The 20,926-nt window shown below is 37.1% G+C and overlaps 2 protein-coding genes across 2 annotated transcripts in view; one reads left to right on the top strand and one right to left on the bottom strand.

The window, feature by feature from the left end:
- On the top strand, positions 1 to 15,496 carry LOC129588961 (apoptosis-stimulating of p53 protein 2-like). Its single transcript, XM_055483396.1, is given in 10 exon segments — positions 1 to 358; positions 2,548 to 2,721; positions 8,539 to 8,818; positions 9,456 to 9,847; positions 10,694 to 10,900; positions 10,902 to 11,122; positions 11,859 to 12,021; positions 12,693 to 12,868; positions 13,400 to 13,587; positions 15,041 to 15,496. Coding segments are annotated over 9 exon segments (1,806 nt in total). The 5' UTR covers positions 1 to 358; positions 2,548 to 2,718; the 3' UTR covers positions 15,217 to 15,496.
- Positions 15,411 to 20,926, bottom strand: part of LOC129588958 (U4/U6.U5 tri-snRNP-associated protein 1-like) — a 15,736-nt gene continuing 10,220 nt past the window's right edge. The window contains exons 8-13 of the mRNA XM_055483391.1: positions 20,612 to 20,889; positions 19,475 to 19,982; positions 18,343 to 18,482; positions 17,439 to 17,632; positions 16,168 to 16,393; positions 15,411 to 15,765 (exon numbers count right to left, since the gene is read on the bottom strand). Of these exons, the coding sequence (XP_055339366.1) occupies positions 15,607 to 15,765; positions 16,168 to 16,393; positions 17,439 to 17,632; positions 18,343 to 18,482; positions 19,475 to 19,982; positions 20,612 to 20,889 (1,505 nt within the window). The 3' untranslated portion in view covers positions 15,411 to 15,606. The remainder of the gene's footprint in view (positions 15,766 to 16,167; positions 16,394 to 17,438; positions 17,633 to 18,342; positions 18,483 to 19,474; positions 19,983 to 20,611; positions 20,890 to 20,926) is intronic.

The raw sequence follows: 20,926 nt of genomic DNA on the forward strand, positions 1-20,926 counted from the left end.
GTCCGACATTTTCACTGCCTCATCATCCTGGCTTATCTTCAAGTTGTAAACTTTTGTTTTTACTTTCTTCCTCGTATCTGCCTGGCATTTTTGATGATGTAATGTGATTATGTGATTATACCCCGACAATCTGCAGCGAGACTGTCACGCTGCCAGTCTTGCCAAGAGGCGTGAGGATATTTTGGTTGATATTCGTGTTCAGACGAGTTTTTGTTGATCATCACGATCCCCAACTGCCACTGTAGAAACGTTGGACGATGCGCGCAACAGCGAACCTTTGGTGATTGTGGTCTGGTCGGGACTGTGACAGAAGCCTTGCTGAACGATTTGTGCGGGATACGTTGTGGATTTCTGCCAGGTTAGTGGGAAAAGGTTGGTAGCATTGTCGATGAGGATTTATCATTTATTGAGCAATCTGCAATAAATAATTAACCCATTTGGATTTCCATTTTCCTGTTATACTGTTATTGCACAATGCGAGAAATCATACAATTCATGATAAATCGTTGAGATCGTTTCTTATTCTGCGAATGGGGAAGAAAGTAGAAGAGTCGGAAGGAAGCCAGGGTGCTGGATTCGCTAATTTGAGCCAGAAACTATTCGATCGCTGAAGAAGCCTGAAGTCCAGTCTTTCGCTGTCATAATAGTCTAAACTCTAAATTAAATATTATAAATATTTCCAAACCGTTGCTGTATCACCGAAAATGTCCAGAATATTTTTCTAATCAGTTATTAATTTTGCGGATTTTTTATGCGTTGTCGTTTAAGTAACTGATTGCCAAAATTATAAATTTACCAAAATTATAAAATAACTGATAACCAGTTTATTTGAAAAATAATAAAATAAGTTTTAATAAACTAAATAATTTTAATAGAATTTGTTTTGATAAATTTAACTTTTAAGTCAGTGAATAACGAGAAGCAGTGTTTCAGTAATTTTGTATTTTTCCATATTTTTCTTTGATCACTTATAACACATTCTACCTGCTTCATGTTATTTTTATAAGGGCAGATTATTTGTTCAGTTTTGTTAGCCTGTTTCTGGTTTTGCAAAAATTGCAGAAATATTTATGTGAACAATTTTTGGAAGAGCTGAACAAAAACCTGCGCTGTGGGAATTTTTCGTACATAAATAGCGTAATTGGAAAATGGAAGTGATGTTTCCGCTGTTGTTAGGCGAGGAGGGAGCCGTAAAAATCCGGTTGTGATGCTGCGCGTGTGCGGAGCAGAGAGTGAAAATGTAAAATGAAGGGGGGCAAACTGGCTGATACGCTTTGTTGACATTTATTTGTTTTCATTCATAATAAATTCCTCGCATTCCGACGGGGCTGGCCCGTCTAACGACTCAGCCGCGATTACATCGCTGCTTCCATTTTTACATTTCTAATCATACCGATATGTGCAGTGGGCGTCCAAATACTTGATCGTAGTGATAATTATTTTATTATAGAAATTGTTTCAGTCGCCTGCTGATTTTTTAACAACCAGTAATTTTCTGCTTTTTTCTTGTCATTTAAAATAAATGCATGAAGCGTAAATTTATTTTGCTGACGAACTTTTGAATTTGTCTTTATTCATTTACTAATTGAACATTTGTTATTATTGTGCTGCTACCAATTTTTCTAAACACGGTTACTGTCGTCGATCAGAGAGCCGAAAATTATAAATATGAATAATAATGAAAAAAAAGCGCACTTGCTTTTGGTTTCAGTATTTTGTATTTGCCGAATAGATTGTTTTACTTCTTTTCCGACTTGATTATTTTGCCGTGTTGATTATTTTTAAATTAATTTTGTAGGGCTTGTTTTATTATTTCCTAATGACCGGAAAGGGAATTGTACTGATTTTCTGATTAAACATGAATTTTATACGCTCGGTGATTTTTGAATTTGGAAAAGTGTATATTTCCCGTAAAGTACGATTTATTTTGGGGAAAATATTTGGAAAAGAATATACAGTATTTGCAGTAATTATTTCTAATGCGGTATTTATTTTGCTGTTGGTATTTAATTCTGTGGCGAAGAAATTCACTATGCTGTGGATTTTTTTAACGCGGCGTTTTTTCTTGCTTACAGTAATTCATTAGGAACATTGGCTATCCATTAGTGTATACGCGTAGCATATATTTACCGCTAGACGCCACCGATAATTCGGCGTTATTGGATACACCGCACGGACGTCTAATGGGGCATAATCGCCGGGTTGAAGGAGCGCCCAACAAAGTACCGTCTGTACAAAAAATACTGCGACGCGATTTGTCGGCCGCCGACGTACATCTGCGCAGAATAAAACATTTTAACAAATAAAATCACCCGCAAAATCTTGTCGTACACGTACCCAGTCAGCGGGGTCAAATCGCGTTGTTGGCGTGTGTAGTGGCCGTGTTTTCCGGTCAGGCAGCGCATTTGACGGTTGTTATTCGGCGGCGCTACCTGACGTGTGTGTGTCCGCGCGCGCAGTCGCGTTATCGATGCGGAACCGAGTGATTCGATTATTTCTCCTCCATCGATGATATAATCTGTACGCGGCGACTGTTGTTTTTCCTAGGGAAGAAACACGGGATTGATCGGTGGTGGTTGCGGTGAATGATTGGCTGCTCATTGCTTGACGGGACGCCGGGGATTTTTATATCGGCCGCCACTGTTCCGCTTCCGATTGGCACGCTCAGGGGATTTGACTGCTTGTGCTGATCCGCTTGATCCTCCCCGTCTAACGACAATGGTGAGTCCTGCATTTTTAATGCGGTCGGAGTGTTAAGCGCCGCCGGATTAGCCCCGCGTTTATCGGCTAATCAGACGGTCTTATCTAAAGTATGCATTAGACGTCGATAATTCAACCAGTCGTTTTCCGGAAAATACTGTATTGGTTGATTTTTTGTGGATTTTTTATTTTTATTCGAATATTATCTACAGTTTTTCTCGGGGGTGTTTTCGATGCGGGATTATTTTTTATTATTAGTTTATTAATTATTCCGCTAGGTATTGGTTGCTATTTTGAGGTAAGGTATTTGTGGAATTTTCGTGGGTTTTTTTTAAACAGTTCCTAAATATTGTCATATTCATTTTGTGGAAAATGTTGCTGGAATTTTTATGGATTTTTATTCGAACATTATGTGTAATTTTTCTCAGGAATGTTTTCGATACGGAAATATTTTTTAATATTCGTTTATTTAATTATTCGGCTGTGTGCTTTAATAAATTTTGTTTATCTGCTTATTGATTTATTATTTTTCGATATTAGTTTAGCGAGTTCTGTACCGTTTCAGTTGTTTCTGAATTTTCTAATACGTAAATGAAAATTATTGCCGGATCAAATTTAAGACAGTAACAAATAATTTTTTGACTTTATAAATTAGAAAAATAAAATTCTGATTTATTTTTGTGATGGTTTTTTGGCGTTCCACAGTAGTGAATATTTTGGTATTTTTTTGTTGATAAATTGCTGAACGTATGGGCTGTTTTATAACCGCTGTACACTGTCAATAAAAGTCTATTTTCTTGCGATTTATTCCCGGTATTGTCTCGCACTGAGCGCATTATTGCGCGTCGCAATTTCCACGCTGCAGCGCATTGCGGAGTTCGTCTGGGGTAATCGCCAATCCGTCCGTTGACGGGTACATCGGTGTTTTTTCTTTCTTTCGCGGGTAATCACGCGGAGTCGGCTGATCAGGCTCATGCTCAGCAGATTGTATCGATTGGGCCGGAAAATACGCAGCTGCGTATTTTAACTATTTTTGTTGGCAAATGTTTGGGGATGGTTAGGGCCGTTGACGGTGTCTGTGTTACCGTGTTTGTGCAATTTGCGCCGGGAGTTTTTTCGGTTGTCCCATCCATCAACCGCGGCGGAGTCGCATCGATCCGATCCGGGAAGCTGCGGCTTGTCGGCCGGAAATTGATCGAGGCCATTGTTTCCTGAGAAAAATATCGAAAATAATTTTGATTTTTTTAAAATTAAATACTGCGCCGTAGTGTCCTGGCAAAAATCCAAAAATAAATTTAAAAGTGAATTTCATTTTTAAATAAAACACATAATGAAATATAGCCGCATTTTCCTGGCAAAAATAATTTATAAAAGGAAATTTATATTTTAAAAATTAAGTGCTAGATGAAGAAGCACCGTTGTTTTGTTGGCAAAAATTCGTAAATAAATTTAACAGCGAATTTAATTCCTCTAAAATTTAATACATAACGAAATATGGCCGTAGTTACTTGGAAAAAAATTGAAAAAATGCAAAAACCGAATGTGTGATTTATTACATTAACCACATAATAAAATATTGCCGTAGTTTGAACTACTAGTTTCCTGTCAGAAAAATCAGGGTCAAATTTAAAAGCGAATTTGAGCTTTAAAAAATTAAATAAGCGATGGAAATAACGACGTTGTATCCTGGGAGAATTAGTCAAATTAATTTACAATAAGCGAATTTGATTTTTTTAAAATGAAATAAATGGCGAATTAATGCTGTAGTTGTCTAGCAAAAAAATTACACTTAAATTCTGCAGCCAACCAACAATTGGTATTTTTTGGGCGTTTTGTTTTGGTGGATGTTAGGGCCGATGGTATAACAGTGTATCGGTTACCGTGTTTGTGTAATTTGGGCCGGGGAGTTTTTTCTTGTGTTGTCCCATCCATCAAGCGGCGAGTCACATCGATCGGCCGGGACCGGGGGGTGACTGCGGCTTGTCGGGCGGAAATGGTATCGATTTGCTCGCTGCGGTCTAATTGGGGCTGGGGATGAGGAAGAGCGCGAGAGAGGCCTGTGTTTGCCGTGGGAATGGAATATGGATGGCGTCCGCTTCCCCTTTACCAAGTGCGGCCTCAAGTGCCCGCCACAAGTTCTACATCTTCCCTCACTAGTGCGACACCCATTACCGCTGCGGACGTTTTATCCGTCACAAGTGCAACTGCACACGGACGGTTTTTAATCCATTTTCAACAGCGAATGCTAGAGTTTTCTTAGGGAAAGAAATTAATTTAAATTAAACAGCGAATTTATTTTATGAATTCTATGAAAAATTATGTAACGAAAATAGACAGTGATGCTTTTAATCCGATCTCCAAAGAGCATTCCGTGGTTTCGCACGAAAAAAATTCAAATAAATTAAATTCAATGGAATAATATTCCAGTGTGAAATAATAATTCCGTTCTTATTTTAAGAAAATTATAAATTACGAATTTTCCACAATTTATAGTTCTCTTTAAATTTAGCAATATGAAATTTGGTGTGGTTGTAGTCGTAGTCAAACTGCCCTATCAAAAATCTGCACACAATGTCCTCGTCGATCATCTTTATCATACGTACATTTACGGGCTAGTGTAGTGTAGTGGCACAGAAAAATTAAGTAATGTGTGGCAAAGGCGCCGAAAAGAGTTGAATAGTAAAATTATTTACCTAGTTTTTTTAAAATACAAAATTAAAAGCCAAATGAATAGAATTCTACAACGGGAAAGTTTTTTTTTATAACATGCTTAGCTTAAATTTGTTGTGGATTAATTTGGAAGGTAGAAGTACTGGTAGGGATGAGGAGTAAATTTAAAATAAATTGGGAATTTACTGCAGAATATTTGAAAAAATTTGCTAATGGATTAGGTTTTTTTCTTCGACGTGTTTGTGTCTGTATTAATGAATTTACCATTAATTTGATGAGATTTAACCGCGGAAACATTAAACATTAAATCACATAATTTCAAATATTTTTGTTCTTTTCCAAGTGAAGTTGGAAAATAGTTGAAATTATTATTCTTGCGACATCGCGGATATTTTAAATATTTTAAACCATTTTTTCTAAACTTTTTTCTAATAAATTATATTGACCAATTAGGTAAATGGCGACGCTGGCTCGTGCATTGTGCGCATGAACGCTCGAGTGCGGCGGCCACTTGTTATGCATCGCCCATCATTAGCCGAATAAGTATATGTATTTTTTTCAATGGAAATTATTGTCATTGGCTCGAGCAGCAACGAGAGAATATCGAGTAGTGACATTGGCGCATAATGCGGTATATTGTGCGGCCGCGGCGGAGGATTGACCTTGCACTTGAAATGGACACAGCACTCGCTGCTCGTCAAGCATTGGCACACCGGCAACAAACGAGCTCTTTATCGATGGCCGCAGGTTATGTCATGAACTCGCTCGGCTCTCCGCGGTTGTATTTTTATTATACCAGTTTTCCCCCCTCATAATCATGCAAAGCGTCAAAACATTCCATTTATAATGGGGCTGACGCGGTTTCGTGCAAGGTGTTGAGCTTTAACGTCGGAAAAAAATATTGAGAAATATTTTTCCCAGGAGAAACTCGCCGCTTTATTTTACCGTAATATTGTCCAAGTTTCTATCTATGTTTTGAATTTTTTTATACAGCAGATTTATAAACATTTATTTGTTTCTACATGGAAGTTTTTTTATGGTCTTTGCTTTAATGTTATATTAAAATTTTAATTTTCCAATGATCTTCCAAATTTCAGTGGCGTTTATGACGAATTTCGGTGTTGTTTTCAGTTTAATTTAAATCTTGCAGTAATTTTTTCAGAGTTTTTTGTAGGCGTGTTATAAGTTTTTTTTTATTAAAAAAAGCTGATTCTTAATAACCGGTTTAAATTTTTCCTCTAAATTTTTTAATTTTTCAGTAATTTACAAGTATTCAAAATTTCACTGGCTTTTTTATGATAAAAATTATCGATGATTTCTTTTCAGTCTTAAATTTTGCCATAATATTTTCAAACTTTTATTGGTTTTCCATCTTTGACTTACGAGTATTGAATTAATTTTGTATTTAATTGCATGCAAAATATCGGTGCCGTTTTCATTTATTCAGAATGCAGGCATTTTGTTTACAAAAATTCCGATTTTTTTATGCTATAGCGTAGTCAGAATTTTAAAGCTTTTTAGTACGTTTTATTTACAATATTGGAAAAATGCTGTTTAATTTTCTATCTACGTTTTAATTATTTGTTTTATAATACTGTCGGCAGTTCGGTTGGCTTTTCGGTTTTTGAAAAATGTTTATAATTTTGATTATTCAATTTTAAGTATCTCCTTGGTATTGTAAAAATTTCAGTTGTTTTTTAGAATTTTTTTCTCGGTTAAATCGCTGATAATAATAATCGGTGTAATTTTTAAATCAAATTTAAGAATAAGCTTTTCAGAATATTTCCGATAATAAGAGGCAAAGTGTATCGATTGGTGTTTTATGGACGGTGAAATTTTTACCGACTGCATTTATATTTTTATTATGGCGGGAAATGGAGCGCACGGTATTTTATCCTTCTGCGCGAGTGCACTCGCGATAATTACCGGCGATGAATGGGGAAATTGTGCGTGTGTGTACAACGCACAAAAGACACCCCATAGAAAAGTCAGCGTTAAAAAATCCGTGACGGCCGCGGACGGCGCTGTTGATGTAACACCGTCGCGCACACAATGCGCCGTTTCACTTGCAACGGCAATACAGGCGCAGTAATGCCGCGCCGGTGTTGACGCTGGCCGAAATTATTACTTTACCGCGTTTGTCGCGTATTTTACGGTTAAATCGCTCGTGCCGTTTTTTCATCGCCGGCTGATTTGAGAGAAATATTCCGCTGGGCGTCAGCCGAACGTGCTGAAGTGGGCTAAGTGGGGCCTCATCCGGGGCTGTGCTGATGCATAATTTACGTAGTTATACGTTTACAACGCGTCGGCCCATCTTCTCCTTTGAATAATAATTTTTTGGTGATTTTTTTCTGGTAAAGCGAATCTTGGGAATTTTTTAGGTAATTTTTTAAACGATTAATTTACTGGTTATAATTATCTGTTTCCGTGTTGCAAATGCAGATTGTGCAATAGTCTTTTTTTTTGGGGGACGCTTAAATTTTTTTTCCGGCAAAAATGTGCACTGGTTTAATTTTTGCCGTTAATTAACTGTAGAAGTTTTTATTTTGTAATGCGTATTTTGTATTGTATTTTTATTAGAGCGTTTATAATTTGTTTATAAGAAATATATATAGTAAAAATATTTTTCTTTGAGTTTTTGATTTTTCTGCATTTTCCTTTGCAGAATTTATGTATTATTTTTTATTACTGCGTCTTTGTTGGAGCGTTCGATAGTTTCTTTTGCCCGAAAATGTATCCGTATTCAGTAATGTTGGAAAAATTTATCCTTATTCAGAAAAACTTTTAATTAAACATTATGCATTTATTTTTGACATGTGGATTTTGTATGACACTTTATCAGAGGGCTGACAATTTTCTTATTCGGGCAAAACGGGTTTTCTTTTATTTACTGCGTATTTGTGTGACGAAAAGCAGTTTTTTTATACGTACAAATAAATATTCTTTTTATTTATTGTCTGTACGTTATCTTGGAAACATTTTTGTAGTTTTGTGTATCAGACTATTATCAGGCCGTTTATAGAATTTTTTTACGCGTAAAACGCGCGACGTGGCATTTTTGTTAAATAAACGAAACATTGACAAAATCAGTCAGCATTACACGTACATAGAAAAACATAGAGAATAATGTGATGTTAATGGTAAAATTAATTTATTTTTTTTGCTTAGGTGGAGGAGACGTTGAGCGGACGGCTGGAGCAGTTGTCGGTGGAGGAGCTGGAGCGGTTGTCGTCGGCGCGACAGCAGATGCTGAAGATGCAGCGGCAGCAGGCGCAGAGTAAGGAGGAACGCCTCAAGATGCTCATGGCGCAGTACCAGCGCCACGAGCACAAACTCGACAACTACCGCCATCTCCGCTCCAATCTGCAGGCCCAGGAGCTGCGTCTGCGCGAGCTCCTGCAGCTCAAGGCGCAGCTGGAACGCCAGACCGTCGACAAAAATCAGCTCAGTACGTGCGACAGTTTTCCCCAGTTTTTTGCAGTTTTTCCTGGTTTTCTTCAGATTTTTTTGCTGAGTAAATTGCGCTGTTTCCGCTTTATTACTTGAACGAAATTCTATTAGTCAAGAAAATTGTCTAAATTCTTCAGACGGTGAAAATTGCGTTTTTTGAAAGGATAAACAGCATCTAAAATTATATAGGAAATAATATAAATAAATTTTGGAAAACTGGGAGAAGACATGCTGGGAAATTCATAAACATTATTATTCCGATTTTTTCTTTTATAAATTACGTCAACCGGTATTTTTGATTTTAGGCAGGACAACGGGCAGATATGCAGAAAAATTAGTATATTTAAATTTTGAAAATTTATAAAAAGCGGTACTGTAGATAACTCGGAAGCGGTACTGTTTTTCGGAAGTTGAACAGAATCATTATAAATAAATTTTCAAAATAAATAGTTAAAATAGTATATTTAGAAAATATAAGGGAAAATTATTTATATAGCTTTTAAAAAATATAGAGGAATCATTCGGAAAAAAATGGAAAATTAAAAAATGGAAAAATAACTTTTAAAAATGGTGATTATTAGAAATAAACCCTCAAAATTCAAAAAAATTAGTGTAAATCAACCTGAAATTAACAGGCGAGGAGTTGGAGAAGACGAAAGCCGTGTTCGCCCTGCGCGAGCGCGAACTAGCGGAGGCCGTGGCCAAAGTGGACATTTTAACACAGCAGTTAGACCGCAGCCGGCAGCAGACGCTGCGCGCCGCCGCGCAGTCCCGTTTCTCCCCGCAGGACACCGCCGAACTGGAGCGCCTGCGTAACGAGCAGCGCCAGCGTTCCCACGCCGTGCAGCAGACGAAACGCAAGGTGGAGGAGAAGGACACGGCGTTGCTGCACAAAACGCTGGCCAGAAACCAGCTGGACCAGAAAATCAACGAGATGGTCGAGCGCATCCAGAAACGCCGGGTGCTGCAGCCGCAGAATGCGGGCGCCCGCCCGGCGGCGGCGGCCGGCATGTCGGATGCCGAGATGGTAAATTTCGTGGATATTTTTTTAAAATTTTTTTATAAGAGTTCTCGTGTATTTTGTCAAAATTTGGTGACATTTTCTTCGTTTATTTTTTTTCATCCCGTATTTTCCTATTTATTTTTTATACAAATCCTGGATTTCCCTACTGTATATTAAAATTTATTTATATAAATTATTTTGTATTTTTGAAAATTTGGTGATATTTTCTTTATTTTTTGAAAACATCCGTATTTGCCTATTTATTTTTGTAAAACTCCTTGATTTTCCTACTTTATTCTCATAATAGAGTATTTGTAAAAACAGTTATTTATATGAATTAATTTATATTTTAATTAATTAATTATATGAATTAATTTGTTTTTTTTAAGTTACGTGATATTTTCTTCATTTATTTTTTATAAAAATCCTGTATTTTTGTGTAATAAAATTGTGTACAATTTGTGTACAATTAATTTTGTGTAAAAATCGTGGATTTTCCTATTCATGTTCTCATAAATTTTGGAAAATTTATTCCTGTTAATTTTCTTGTGATTGTTTTAAATCCGGTTGTTTTTATTTTCCTGGAGAGTGTTTTACAGAAAATCTTACAAATTCCCTATTTGTATATTTTCATTGAGCAATTTTGTTTTATTTTCTAAAACCCTTATTGTTGAATTACTGGTATTTTTTTTAAAAATTCTGCAAATTTTTAACCTTTACTCTTATTTTTTTGAAATGGGGTTTCTGTTAATTTATATTTTGAAAATCCTTTATTTCCTGCACATCTTTTTCGATTTTTGTGTTTTCGTTGATTTTCTATCCCATATGTTTCGAAAATTATTTCTGGTAATTTTCCTATGTTTTTAACAGAACAACATGAAACTCCCGCCGCAAAAACCGGTTCTCGCTGAGCGGGAGAACACCTTCAAAGCGGCCCCGTTGAATTATTGCGAGGAAGTCGTGCGCTGTCTGCCGAACGGGAAACCGCCCGCGGACGCCGCCAAACCGCCGACGGAAACGAAGAAACCCACCCTGCCGGTGCAGAACGGTCCCAGCTCCAAGTCCCTATTAACCCCGGCGCCCGCCCACCCCCCGCGGGCGGCGGGCGGGCTGCAGCGCGAGGACAGCGTCAGCGACGACAGCGCCGTCTGTCTGTCGGCCGCCGAGGCCGAGCGGGCGGCGGTGCTGGATTTATCCAGTTCCCCAGTTTGTCGAACAGCAGCACGAGTCAGCGGGAGGAACGGGAGGCGGAGGGCGGGCTCAAGGTGTCGCCCCGAAGGAGGGCCGGCGGCATTCTCGGTAGGCGTTGCAGATGGAAAATTAATTAATTTTAAATAGTTAATTAATTTAATTACAATTAAAAAATTAATTAATTAGTTAATTTAAAAATTAATTAATTAAAATTAATTAATTAATTAGTTAATTTCAAAAATTAATTAATTTTTTTGATAATTAAATTTAAAGAGTTGCATTTAAATAATTTAAAATTTAGAGAACTGAACTTACATAATTTATATTTAAACATTTAAATTTAAATAATGAATTTTCCAAGTTACTTACGAATATTTACAACAAAAAAATTAGTATAAACTATAAACGTGTAATCTCGGTGACAAGATTAGAAAGTGGCTGCCAATACTAACTATGGACAGATTTTGAAGCCGTTGCTCTACGATATTTCCCGGTGTCCATGATTTTTTTTCTGAAATAAATTGGAAAAATTCGGCAGATAAATTGGAACAATTCATGTTATGATTCAGAATTGTATTTAAATTGATGAAATGGAAATCTAATTTTTAAAAATATTTAAAAACGAATAGCCGATGGAGGGCGTGATTGAATAAAATGCACCGCGAAATACTGATACACTCGTAAATACGAATATGCCATTTTTTGAATTTATTTTCGTATCGGAAAAATAATATGGTGAAAATGTATGTTTTTTAATTGCGGATTTCTTTGAATTTAAATTAAAATTACGGCATTTTTAATAAATTGCCCGGAACTGTGAGGGAATTTGCATCGTAATTCGCAGGAGCAAGGACTTGCCGTTGCCGCCGCCGATTGTGGGCGTGGTTACTGAGAAAGAGCCGGAAGTGAAGGCGGCGGCCAAGCGGGTGAAGTTTGATCCGCAGGCGCTGCTGCTGGACGCGTCGCTGGAGGGGGAATTAGAGCTGGTCATCAAAACGTGTCAACAGGTGCGTCCACACTGTCTCATCAATAATTACTGTGGAAAAAACATTTTTTTTCGTATTATGCAGGGTAATTCCTTCTTTACGATATGTTTATTTTACTAGGAATTATGGCACATTAATAATAGATTAGGAAATATTTTCCGGATAATTTCCACCGATTAAACATTAAAGAAACGAGTTTTTAGCCATTTCATCACGTAGTTATCGAGATCTGAAAAACTCGCAAAAAGCGGAACATTTCCATAACTTTTCACGGTCAAATTTTGTTTAGCAAACCGACTTCAAAATTCGTGTTCAGCGCATCGAATAACTTTTTCTTACATTCATTCTTACGGACTATACAATCAGTGAATAATATTTGGGATTTTATTACCGATTTTTTTTCTTCAGTACTCGTAATTCTTGTAATAATTTATGATATCATTTTGTGGTTTCTTCTTACAGAGTATTGCTGATTAGTCGTGTTTTCTGTGATGTTTTTGAGTGTGGTGTGTGACTATAAGCTAATAGTTATTCAATAATATTCCGAATTTTATGGCAGATTTTTAACAGTAATTATTATCGTAATAATTGCGATTTTCTTTGTGGGTTTTTGTTCTGACATTGCTTAGGCGGGGTCTGATTATTTGATTTTTTTTTCTCATTTTTTTAAAAATTATTTTGCATGGGAGCAGGTGATGGATCCGTCGGCCAGCAACGACGAGGGCATCACGGCGCTGCACAACGCCATCTGCGCCGGCCACTTCCCCATCGTCAAATTCCTGGTGGAGTACGGCTGCGATGTCAACGCGCAGGACAGCGACGGCTGGTCGCCCCTGCACTGCGCCGCCTCCTGCAACAATCTCCCCATGTACGCACAGCACACTGCGTCTTTTTAACCCTCAAAACAATTAACAATAACAATCGTCATATTTTATCCGTTGATTTAAACATTAATCCAGATTTTACGGAATTGAAAATGCTGATTATTCTGATTTATTTGGAATTTATTTTGCCGGTTAAAAAAACTTAATGCAGAGAACTATTCTTTAATAAAGAAAAAATAATGCTGCAGAGAATAATAAATTTGATACAATTCAAGTGGACATGTTTATTGTTAAAATAAATAGAAAAAATTAATCCCGATAAGGCGTGCATTTAATGCAGTTAAAACACTAATTATTCCTATTTATTGAGATTTTTTTGGCAGGTACAAGAGTTAATGCGGAAAATTATTACTTTAATAATCATACTAAATTTCCCCTTTTGGTGGATAGAAAATGGACATTTTTATTAATAAATTAATAACAAAAAATAATTCCGATAATGGGCGCATTTAAAGTGATTTAATGCCAATAAAAATGCCAGTTATTCTCACTTATTGCTGGTTTAAACGGGGCAGGTGTCAGTTCCTCATCGGGCACGGCGCCTGCATCTTCGCCACGACGAGCAGCGATAGTGAGAGCGCGGCGGAGAAGTGCGAGGAGGACGAGGCGGACTTCGAGGGCTGCTCGCAGTATCTGCTGCAGTGTATGCACGATCTCGGCCGCATCAACGACCACATCGTCTTCGCGGTCTACCCCTACGAAGGTGCGTGTTCTGAACTGTGTTCGCCTTACGGTTAAAATAGAAATTGTTAGTTTTTATTTCTCAATATGTACAAGGCGAGCTTCGCTCAACAAATATAATCAAATGAAGAATTTGTCCCAATTAACGTGGGAAGGGACTGTGCACAAGACACTCATAGCATTACCCCGCATAATCTCCAAACTTAAACGTTGAAACAAAAAACAGGTAGAGCGGCTCTCGCCCGTCCTTAAAAATAACTTCTTACCAATCTCCTTTAACGTAACAATGCCGGTCTCACACCAGGTGCCAAAAGTCTCACATGCAAAGGGACAAAATTACAGCGATCAGTAAGCGACTTGTATTTTCCAATCTTCTCCCGGCAAGCCAGTTCGGCGGCGGCGCCAGCACACTTTGAGGTCGCGTCGATGTATGAATCCGCCATCGTGTCTCTACAAGTGACGTCCCATACTAACGGCTGTCCGCGATACCACTTCCAACGCGTGGCTCCATCCGGGCGCTTTCCGTTTTCACGCAAAAAGCCAATAGGCCCCGGATATGACTCAATGCCGGCATTACATAGCGCTCGCAATATGATATCGTTAATACCGTTATGCCGTTCCCTTCTCCCGATGCACTTCTTGCACGCTAGCCCATGGTATCCGTTTTCCGCAACCTCTTTACCACATCTGTTATGTATTGAAATTGTTATGTATTGACATCTCCATCATCATTACTCCTACAGCGGCCGGTTATTATTGCGGCTATTGTGATTGTCAGTACGCGCCACTCTTCTACGATTTTCCTTGGCTGTCTGACAACTGTTCAGTAATGTGTTGTACGCCAGCCGGGATATATATTCTGCACAGTTAATTTGTATTTCTTGTGCCATTTCTGTCCAGATAAATTTTAAATTCCTAATAGATAATTAAAGAAATACATCAGTAACAGATAATGTCAGCTAGACAGATAACAAATAATATATGGATAACATCAGATGATTAGTAATAGACAATTACTGTTTCCGTAATACATTGTTTTTACTCTATCTTAGTGATTTTTCCCAGTGGTTAAATAAAGTTCTGCCCTGGAAATTCTCAATTGCTGAATGTGCACGTGATCTGTGAGCTTTTTTTTAAGTCCGATAATTTTGCCTCAATTATTCTGTGGTGTTAAATTTTTATGAATTTCTTATTAAGATATTGTTATCGTTATAATTCTTCTCTGTTTAATTTCCACGGATGAGGTGTTGTTGTTGTAATAATTCTTGATTGCTTTTAATTGATCGGAATTGTGTGTCCTAATAATTCGTAATTTTTTCTGTTATATAAATCGTTTACTAGATGATGGTGTCGTAATTATTCTTACTGATTTAAAGTAAGCTACTGTGCATTAACTTTGATTCAGAATATATTTGTCCTAAATATTACAAAATAATCATAATTATTTTTATTTATACGTTTTTCAATGTTTTTAGCTCAAAATGCGGACGAATTAACCTTCCGCTGCAACGACAAACTGCGCATCCTGCGCCTGTCCGACGAGACGGAAACGGAGTGGTACTGGGCGGAGCGCGCCGAGCCGCCGCCCGCGGCGCAGGGCTACGTGCCGCGCAATCTGCTGGCATTGTATCCGCGCGTGCAGCGCTCCTAATATTGGCAATTAATTCGCCAATAAATCGCAATTAATCTGCAATTAATTCGCAATTAATTTGAATTAATTCGAAAATAATTCGCAATTAATTTGCGAATAATTCTTTGGGAACGCTCCTTACGGCGACGCTACATTCCTCGCTTGGCTCGCTTGCTAAAATCAATTCGGTGTGATCAAACGGCTCTTGCGCAATATCCACGCGTGTGTTTTTTTTTTATTAATTCGCCAGTTATTTGTTGCTTGAGAAAGACGCTGATTAACATGATAAAAAATACCTGCACTCGCGTTTATTAAGATTTAATTTAAATTCACACTGCAAAAAATTGTAAATATGACAGAAAAAATAAGAAAAAAATCGTGCAATAAATGGGGAAGAATTAATTTCGGCGGTTAGGATTTTTTGGAGAGCGGCGTCGGATGGAGATGCTGGGCTTTGGTCTGGTGGGCGCCGGACAGGATTAAATAGGGTGTCTGCTGTTCCTCCTGCTTGCGCTTCATCTTCGCCACCGTGCCCAGCGGCGTGTCCACCGAGGACATTTCTTGCAACAACTACACAAAGAATTCACAAATAATTTATTAATAAAATCCACCAGAAACGAAATCTACATTTTTATAAAGAATTATCAAGGAAAACAACGAAATAAATAAAAAAATTACATTTTTCAACACCAAAATATTCTTGAACACCATGATATTTTGCCTACTTTTTTACACAAAATTTTCAAAGAAAGTAACAAATAAATTCACGAAATCATATTTTTAAACACCACAATATTTTTGAACACCAAAATATTTTCGTACATCTTTTATAAAAAAAATAAATAAGACAAATATCGAGTACAGTGTTTACTCTTAAATGTTTCATCCATTACCGAAATTCGGAGACAATTCATATTGGAATTAATTTATTAAAAAATAGTATATGGTCGAATTTATTTGTGGGCGCATTACCTTGTCTTCCTGGAATTTTTTGGCGCGCTTCTCGGTCTTCATCTTGCCGGAGGCCTTGCCGTGGAATTTATGGGAGAGATCGCGGAAGGCGGCCTTGGCGTCCAGCTGGCGGCCGGCCGAGTCGTGGTACTCCAGCTTAAAGGAGGGAATATACTCCGCCTTGTCCTTGAAGTTCACCAGCGGCCCGGCGTAGCGCTCGTTGTGCCGCGTCCGCTTATCGTCCTCACTACACACACCACACCGTATCATTCATACGCGTATACTAATCACTAGCAATCAACAATAAACACATTAAACAATTCATTCTTAATTTAAAACAATTAGTTCTCAATTTAAAACAATTATTTATTAATTTAAAACAATTGATTCTCAATTTGAACATTTGATTCTTAATTTAAAACAATTATTTCTTAATTTAAAACAATTAATTCTCAATTTGAACATTTAATTCTTAATTTAAAACAATTAATTCTTAATTTAAAACAATTAATTCTTAATTTAAAACAATTAATTCTTAATTTAAAACAATTAATTCTCAATTTAAACCATTAATTCTCAATTTAAAACAATTAATTCTCAATTTAAACAATTAATTCTTAATTTAAAACAGTTAATTCTTAATTTATTTTAATACCGCAATAAATTGACGCAATTAGATCTGCGACGATTTTCATAGTACAGTGGCATGCCGTTGCCCTCAAGGACAAATTTTCAAGAGTGCTACATCTTTCAAATGCAAAGCATTCTCTTAAATATTTTAAAAAAACTCTCACATTTTTTTAAAATGTACTTTTAACCAGTGGATGACGGGACTGTAATTCCTCACTGATTTATTAATAATAATTCCTAAATTCAAGTATCATTTTACCGTGTTAACAGCGTATTTATCAGAATTACTTTCTGATAATAATTCACATATTATTTATTGTTGAAAATTGTTCAATTTTTTACCTACGGGTAATTACAAAAGAAGCGATAACTTTTTTATTGATTTATGTATTAATAATACCTTCAAAATCACGTAATAATTCAACAACCTAATAATTCAAACAATCTAATTGCTAATCTGTAAATTATTATTTATTCTTATTAATTATTATTATTGGTACTATCATTATTTATTATTTTCATTTTTAAATTTCTTTTTTAATATGTTAATAATTTTTTTAGTAATTTAATAGTAATTTTTTTAGTAAGTTAATAATTAATGATGTCTTTTTTAGTAACTTAAATAATTGATCCATTTAATTGCTGGCGAAAGGTGTACGTACAAATTCTTATCCTCGACGGTGTACTGCTGCTGCGGGACGGAGGACTTCTTCTTGCCGCGCAGACTCTTCAGCGCGGCGGCCTTCTTCGCCTCGGCCACGTCCTCAATCAGACCCTTCTTCATGGCCAACTCCAGCGTCGTCCCGATGCCCCGCCCGGCCGTCGGCTCATCGTCCAGAATCGATCGCGTCAGATTCTTCAAGGGGAAATCCATCATTCATAAATGGCACAAATTTCCAAAATAAAATAAAAATCATCTGACCAGTATTAAATAATATTCATCCCATATTCAATAAAAATTATTTATTTTCTTATTATTTTTGTTGACGGTGTGCGGTACGTAACGTAGCGCTGTACTGCCAAGTGCCAAGTAACTAGCTCGAAATCCGTAGTGCAGTGTCACAGAAAGTCTTCCTACAAACCGTGCTTATGGGTTACACTTGTCATGGAGGAACTGTACTTCCTGACTAAAAATTCCCAACATTTTTATAATTCCGCATTAGTTTTTATAATAGTTTTTAATATAAAATTTTTATATTTTTTTTTCCGTTAGTTTTTATAATTCCGCATTCTTAAGAAGATTTTTTTCACAGCGTTAAGTAATTTTTTTGAACATTCGCAAATTAATTTTCTTTTTTCAATGTTCTTCTCTTTTTCTTCTAAATTTTAAAATTTTTTACGTTTTCAAAAAGATTTAATTCATTTTACAAACCTTTTAATTTGTTAGATTTACTTTAACTTATTTATTCTTCATTATTTGTATAATTTTTTCATTTTTTAACAGTTTGAATTCATTTTTTAAATATTTTTAAATCTTTTTTTTATAATTGCTTTACATTTCTCTTTAATGTTTTACGAATAAATCTGAATTAAATATTAATTTTGAATAAGATTTGGCGGTCCTACCGAGCGGCTGCTGTTGGGCCGGCTGCGGCGCTTTTTCCGGCGCTCCTCCTCTTCCTCCTGATCGCTCCCGAGATTCGCCGGCTCCGCCTCGAACTGCACCTCACTCCAGCCGCCCTTCCGCTCCACCGGCGCTCCCCGTTCTACGGTAGACAAATCACACACACTGACGTGCTGTTTTTGCACTGACTGGCCAAGAAATTCATCGAAAATTAAATAAAATAAATTAAATATTATTACTATATAATTTTCCAAATATTTTCCCCTACAACGGCAACGAAGACACGCACATATTAATCACTACTTATGGTAGTTTGCTCCATCGATTTATCTACAACAGACTGCAATTCAACAAAAAGGGATCTCTTCAAAATTTATTCCGCTGTTATTTTTTACTGTAGAAACGAAGAAATATTTCAGCCGCTTATGGTGTGGTGGATCCTTTGGACATTTTACGCTTGAATATTTACCGGTCAGATTTATTTTATTCATTTTTTATTTGATTTATTATTTTTTTTGATTCGACAATACAGCAAAATGGCGGCCAATTTCAAAACGGTAAAAAATCGAGGGAAAACGAACTGTAAAATTCAGAAAATATTATCAATCGCTTGCTTCATGATCCAACGAAGAAGGCCGCACCAGCTGCATTCTGCCACTACTCTACAGTATTCTTCGAAACATTCGGCTACAATTTCAACAGCGAAGTAAAAGTAATGGTATTCCATAATTTTATAACATCCAGAAAATAATCCTGTCAGCCTAAACTAATCCTATACATTCTACAAGTTACCTTTTATTTTCTTGAGTTCTTTTTCTGATAAAAATTAAATGCGATCGACTAAAATCGTCATTATAAAAAGTGAAAAAAATTATTCAAAAAATAGGTTTCCTTTTGGCTGCTGTTTCTCCAAGTTTTATTCTTTTTAAACTGTTTGAATTTAATAAACAATTTAAGAAATAAATCATTAAAAACAATACATATGATTTATAAATATTTAAAAAAAAAGATTTTTCCTTTTTTTACTTGTAATTAATTTTGATTTCTTTTAGCCTTCTGATTTTATTCTATTATTTTCATTTCATTCACTTTTTTGGAAAGGCAAAACGTTGGAAATTAAGCTTTCTCCCTCACCTCGCTCCCCCTCGTCCTCCTCCACCTCCATCTCCTCCTCCCCGGCCTCCCCGAACCCCGCAAACCCTCCGCCATACTCCGGAGGTCCCTCCCCGGGCTCCTCCTTCCCGGCGCGCACCGCCGACAACTCCGTGCCCACCCGCCGACAGAACTCACTGGTCTCGTCCAGGAACACCCGCTGCGCCCCGCCGTACCACCCCTCCGGGGGGCGGGCGGCGGTCTCCTTCGCGGCGGCCAGGTGGGCCTCCAGGAGGTCCTCGCCGGAGGTGGATTGCTGCTGCTGGCGCAGGCGGCGGGCGCGGCTGAGGGCCAGCTGCAGCTCCACGTCGTCCTCTTCGTCGGGGACCGTCCCCGGGTCGGGTTTCATCACGGGGAGGGGCTCGTCTTTGACGGATTGTTGGCGGCGATTTTTCGAGGATTTTTTGACTTTTTTGAATTTCCCCGCCATTTCTTGTTCGTTGAAGAAGTCGCGGGCGAGGGTCCGCTCGTTGGTTAGCAGCGTTTGTAGCTATGAAAATAAATATCCCATATTTTTCGAAAATTTTCTCAAAAATAAATAGGCTTATTAAATTTTTGAATAAATAAATACAAAAATATGAGGCAATCAGCTGTAAAATTAAATATCGCACATATTTTTGAAAATAAATAATCTTTTAAAATTTATGTGTAAAGAAATATAAAAATATCAGACGCATTTTTAAACGGGTAAAAAATAACAAAAACAGTATGTAAAAAAATAAACTGACCATGAAGAAAATATTCCGATGCGTGATTTTGCAGTTTTCAAAAAAGGAAATAAATTCAATAAGAATCAGTAAGGTTCAGAAAATAGGCGCAAAAAATAAGAAAGAAGCAAAATTAATAAAGAAAAAAAAACGAGAAAAAAATTCAAAGATCGCCACGTACGTAATTAAAATGGAATTAAATGGATTATCAGTAAATTATCCCAAAAATCAGAACTAATTGGCAAAAATATGGATAAGAAAATTATAATTAGCTAGATTAAAAAGGTAAGACAACCAGAAACAGATGTGATAAATAAATAAGTAAAAACACGAATTACTTTTAAATACGGTAAATAAATCGACAAAAAACAGAATAAATAAGGAAAAATTGGATAATTAATTCCGGACGTACCATTTCCGGTCGGAAGGGCGTCCCGACCGCCAGATCCCTCCGCGCCGCGTCCACCGCCCCGGGGGCCGTCCCGCCGGTCTCCAGGGTGAACTGGCCCTTGCGGTCGCCGTCGATGACCTCGTCGTACTTCTTTAATAATCCCGGTCGCTGCAGCGCGTCGGCGTCCTCGTAGGGATTGTAGGCGGCCTTCTTCTTCTTGTTCTCCAGATTGCGCTCCAGCTTCTCCTGCTCCGTCAGCGCCGTGCTCACCAGCACATCACTCCCGTCCTCCAGCACACCTATACGAACACAACACAGCCGTTTATTTCATAATAA

This window comes from Paramacrobiotus metropolitanus, unplaced genomic scaffold (genome assembly GCF_019649055.1).
Source record: "Paramacrobiotus metropolitanus isolate TYO unplaced genomic scaffold, Prichtersi_v1.0 Parri_scaffold0000032, whole genome shotgun sequence".
NCBI classification, from domain to species: domain Eukaryota; kingdom Metazoa; phylum Tardigrada; class Eutardigrada; order Parachela; family Macrobiotidae; genus Paramacrobiotus; species Paramacrobiotus metropolitanus.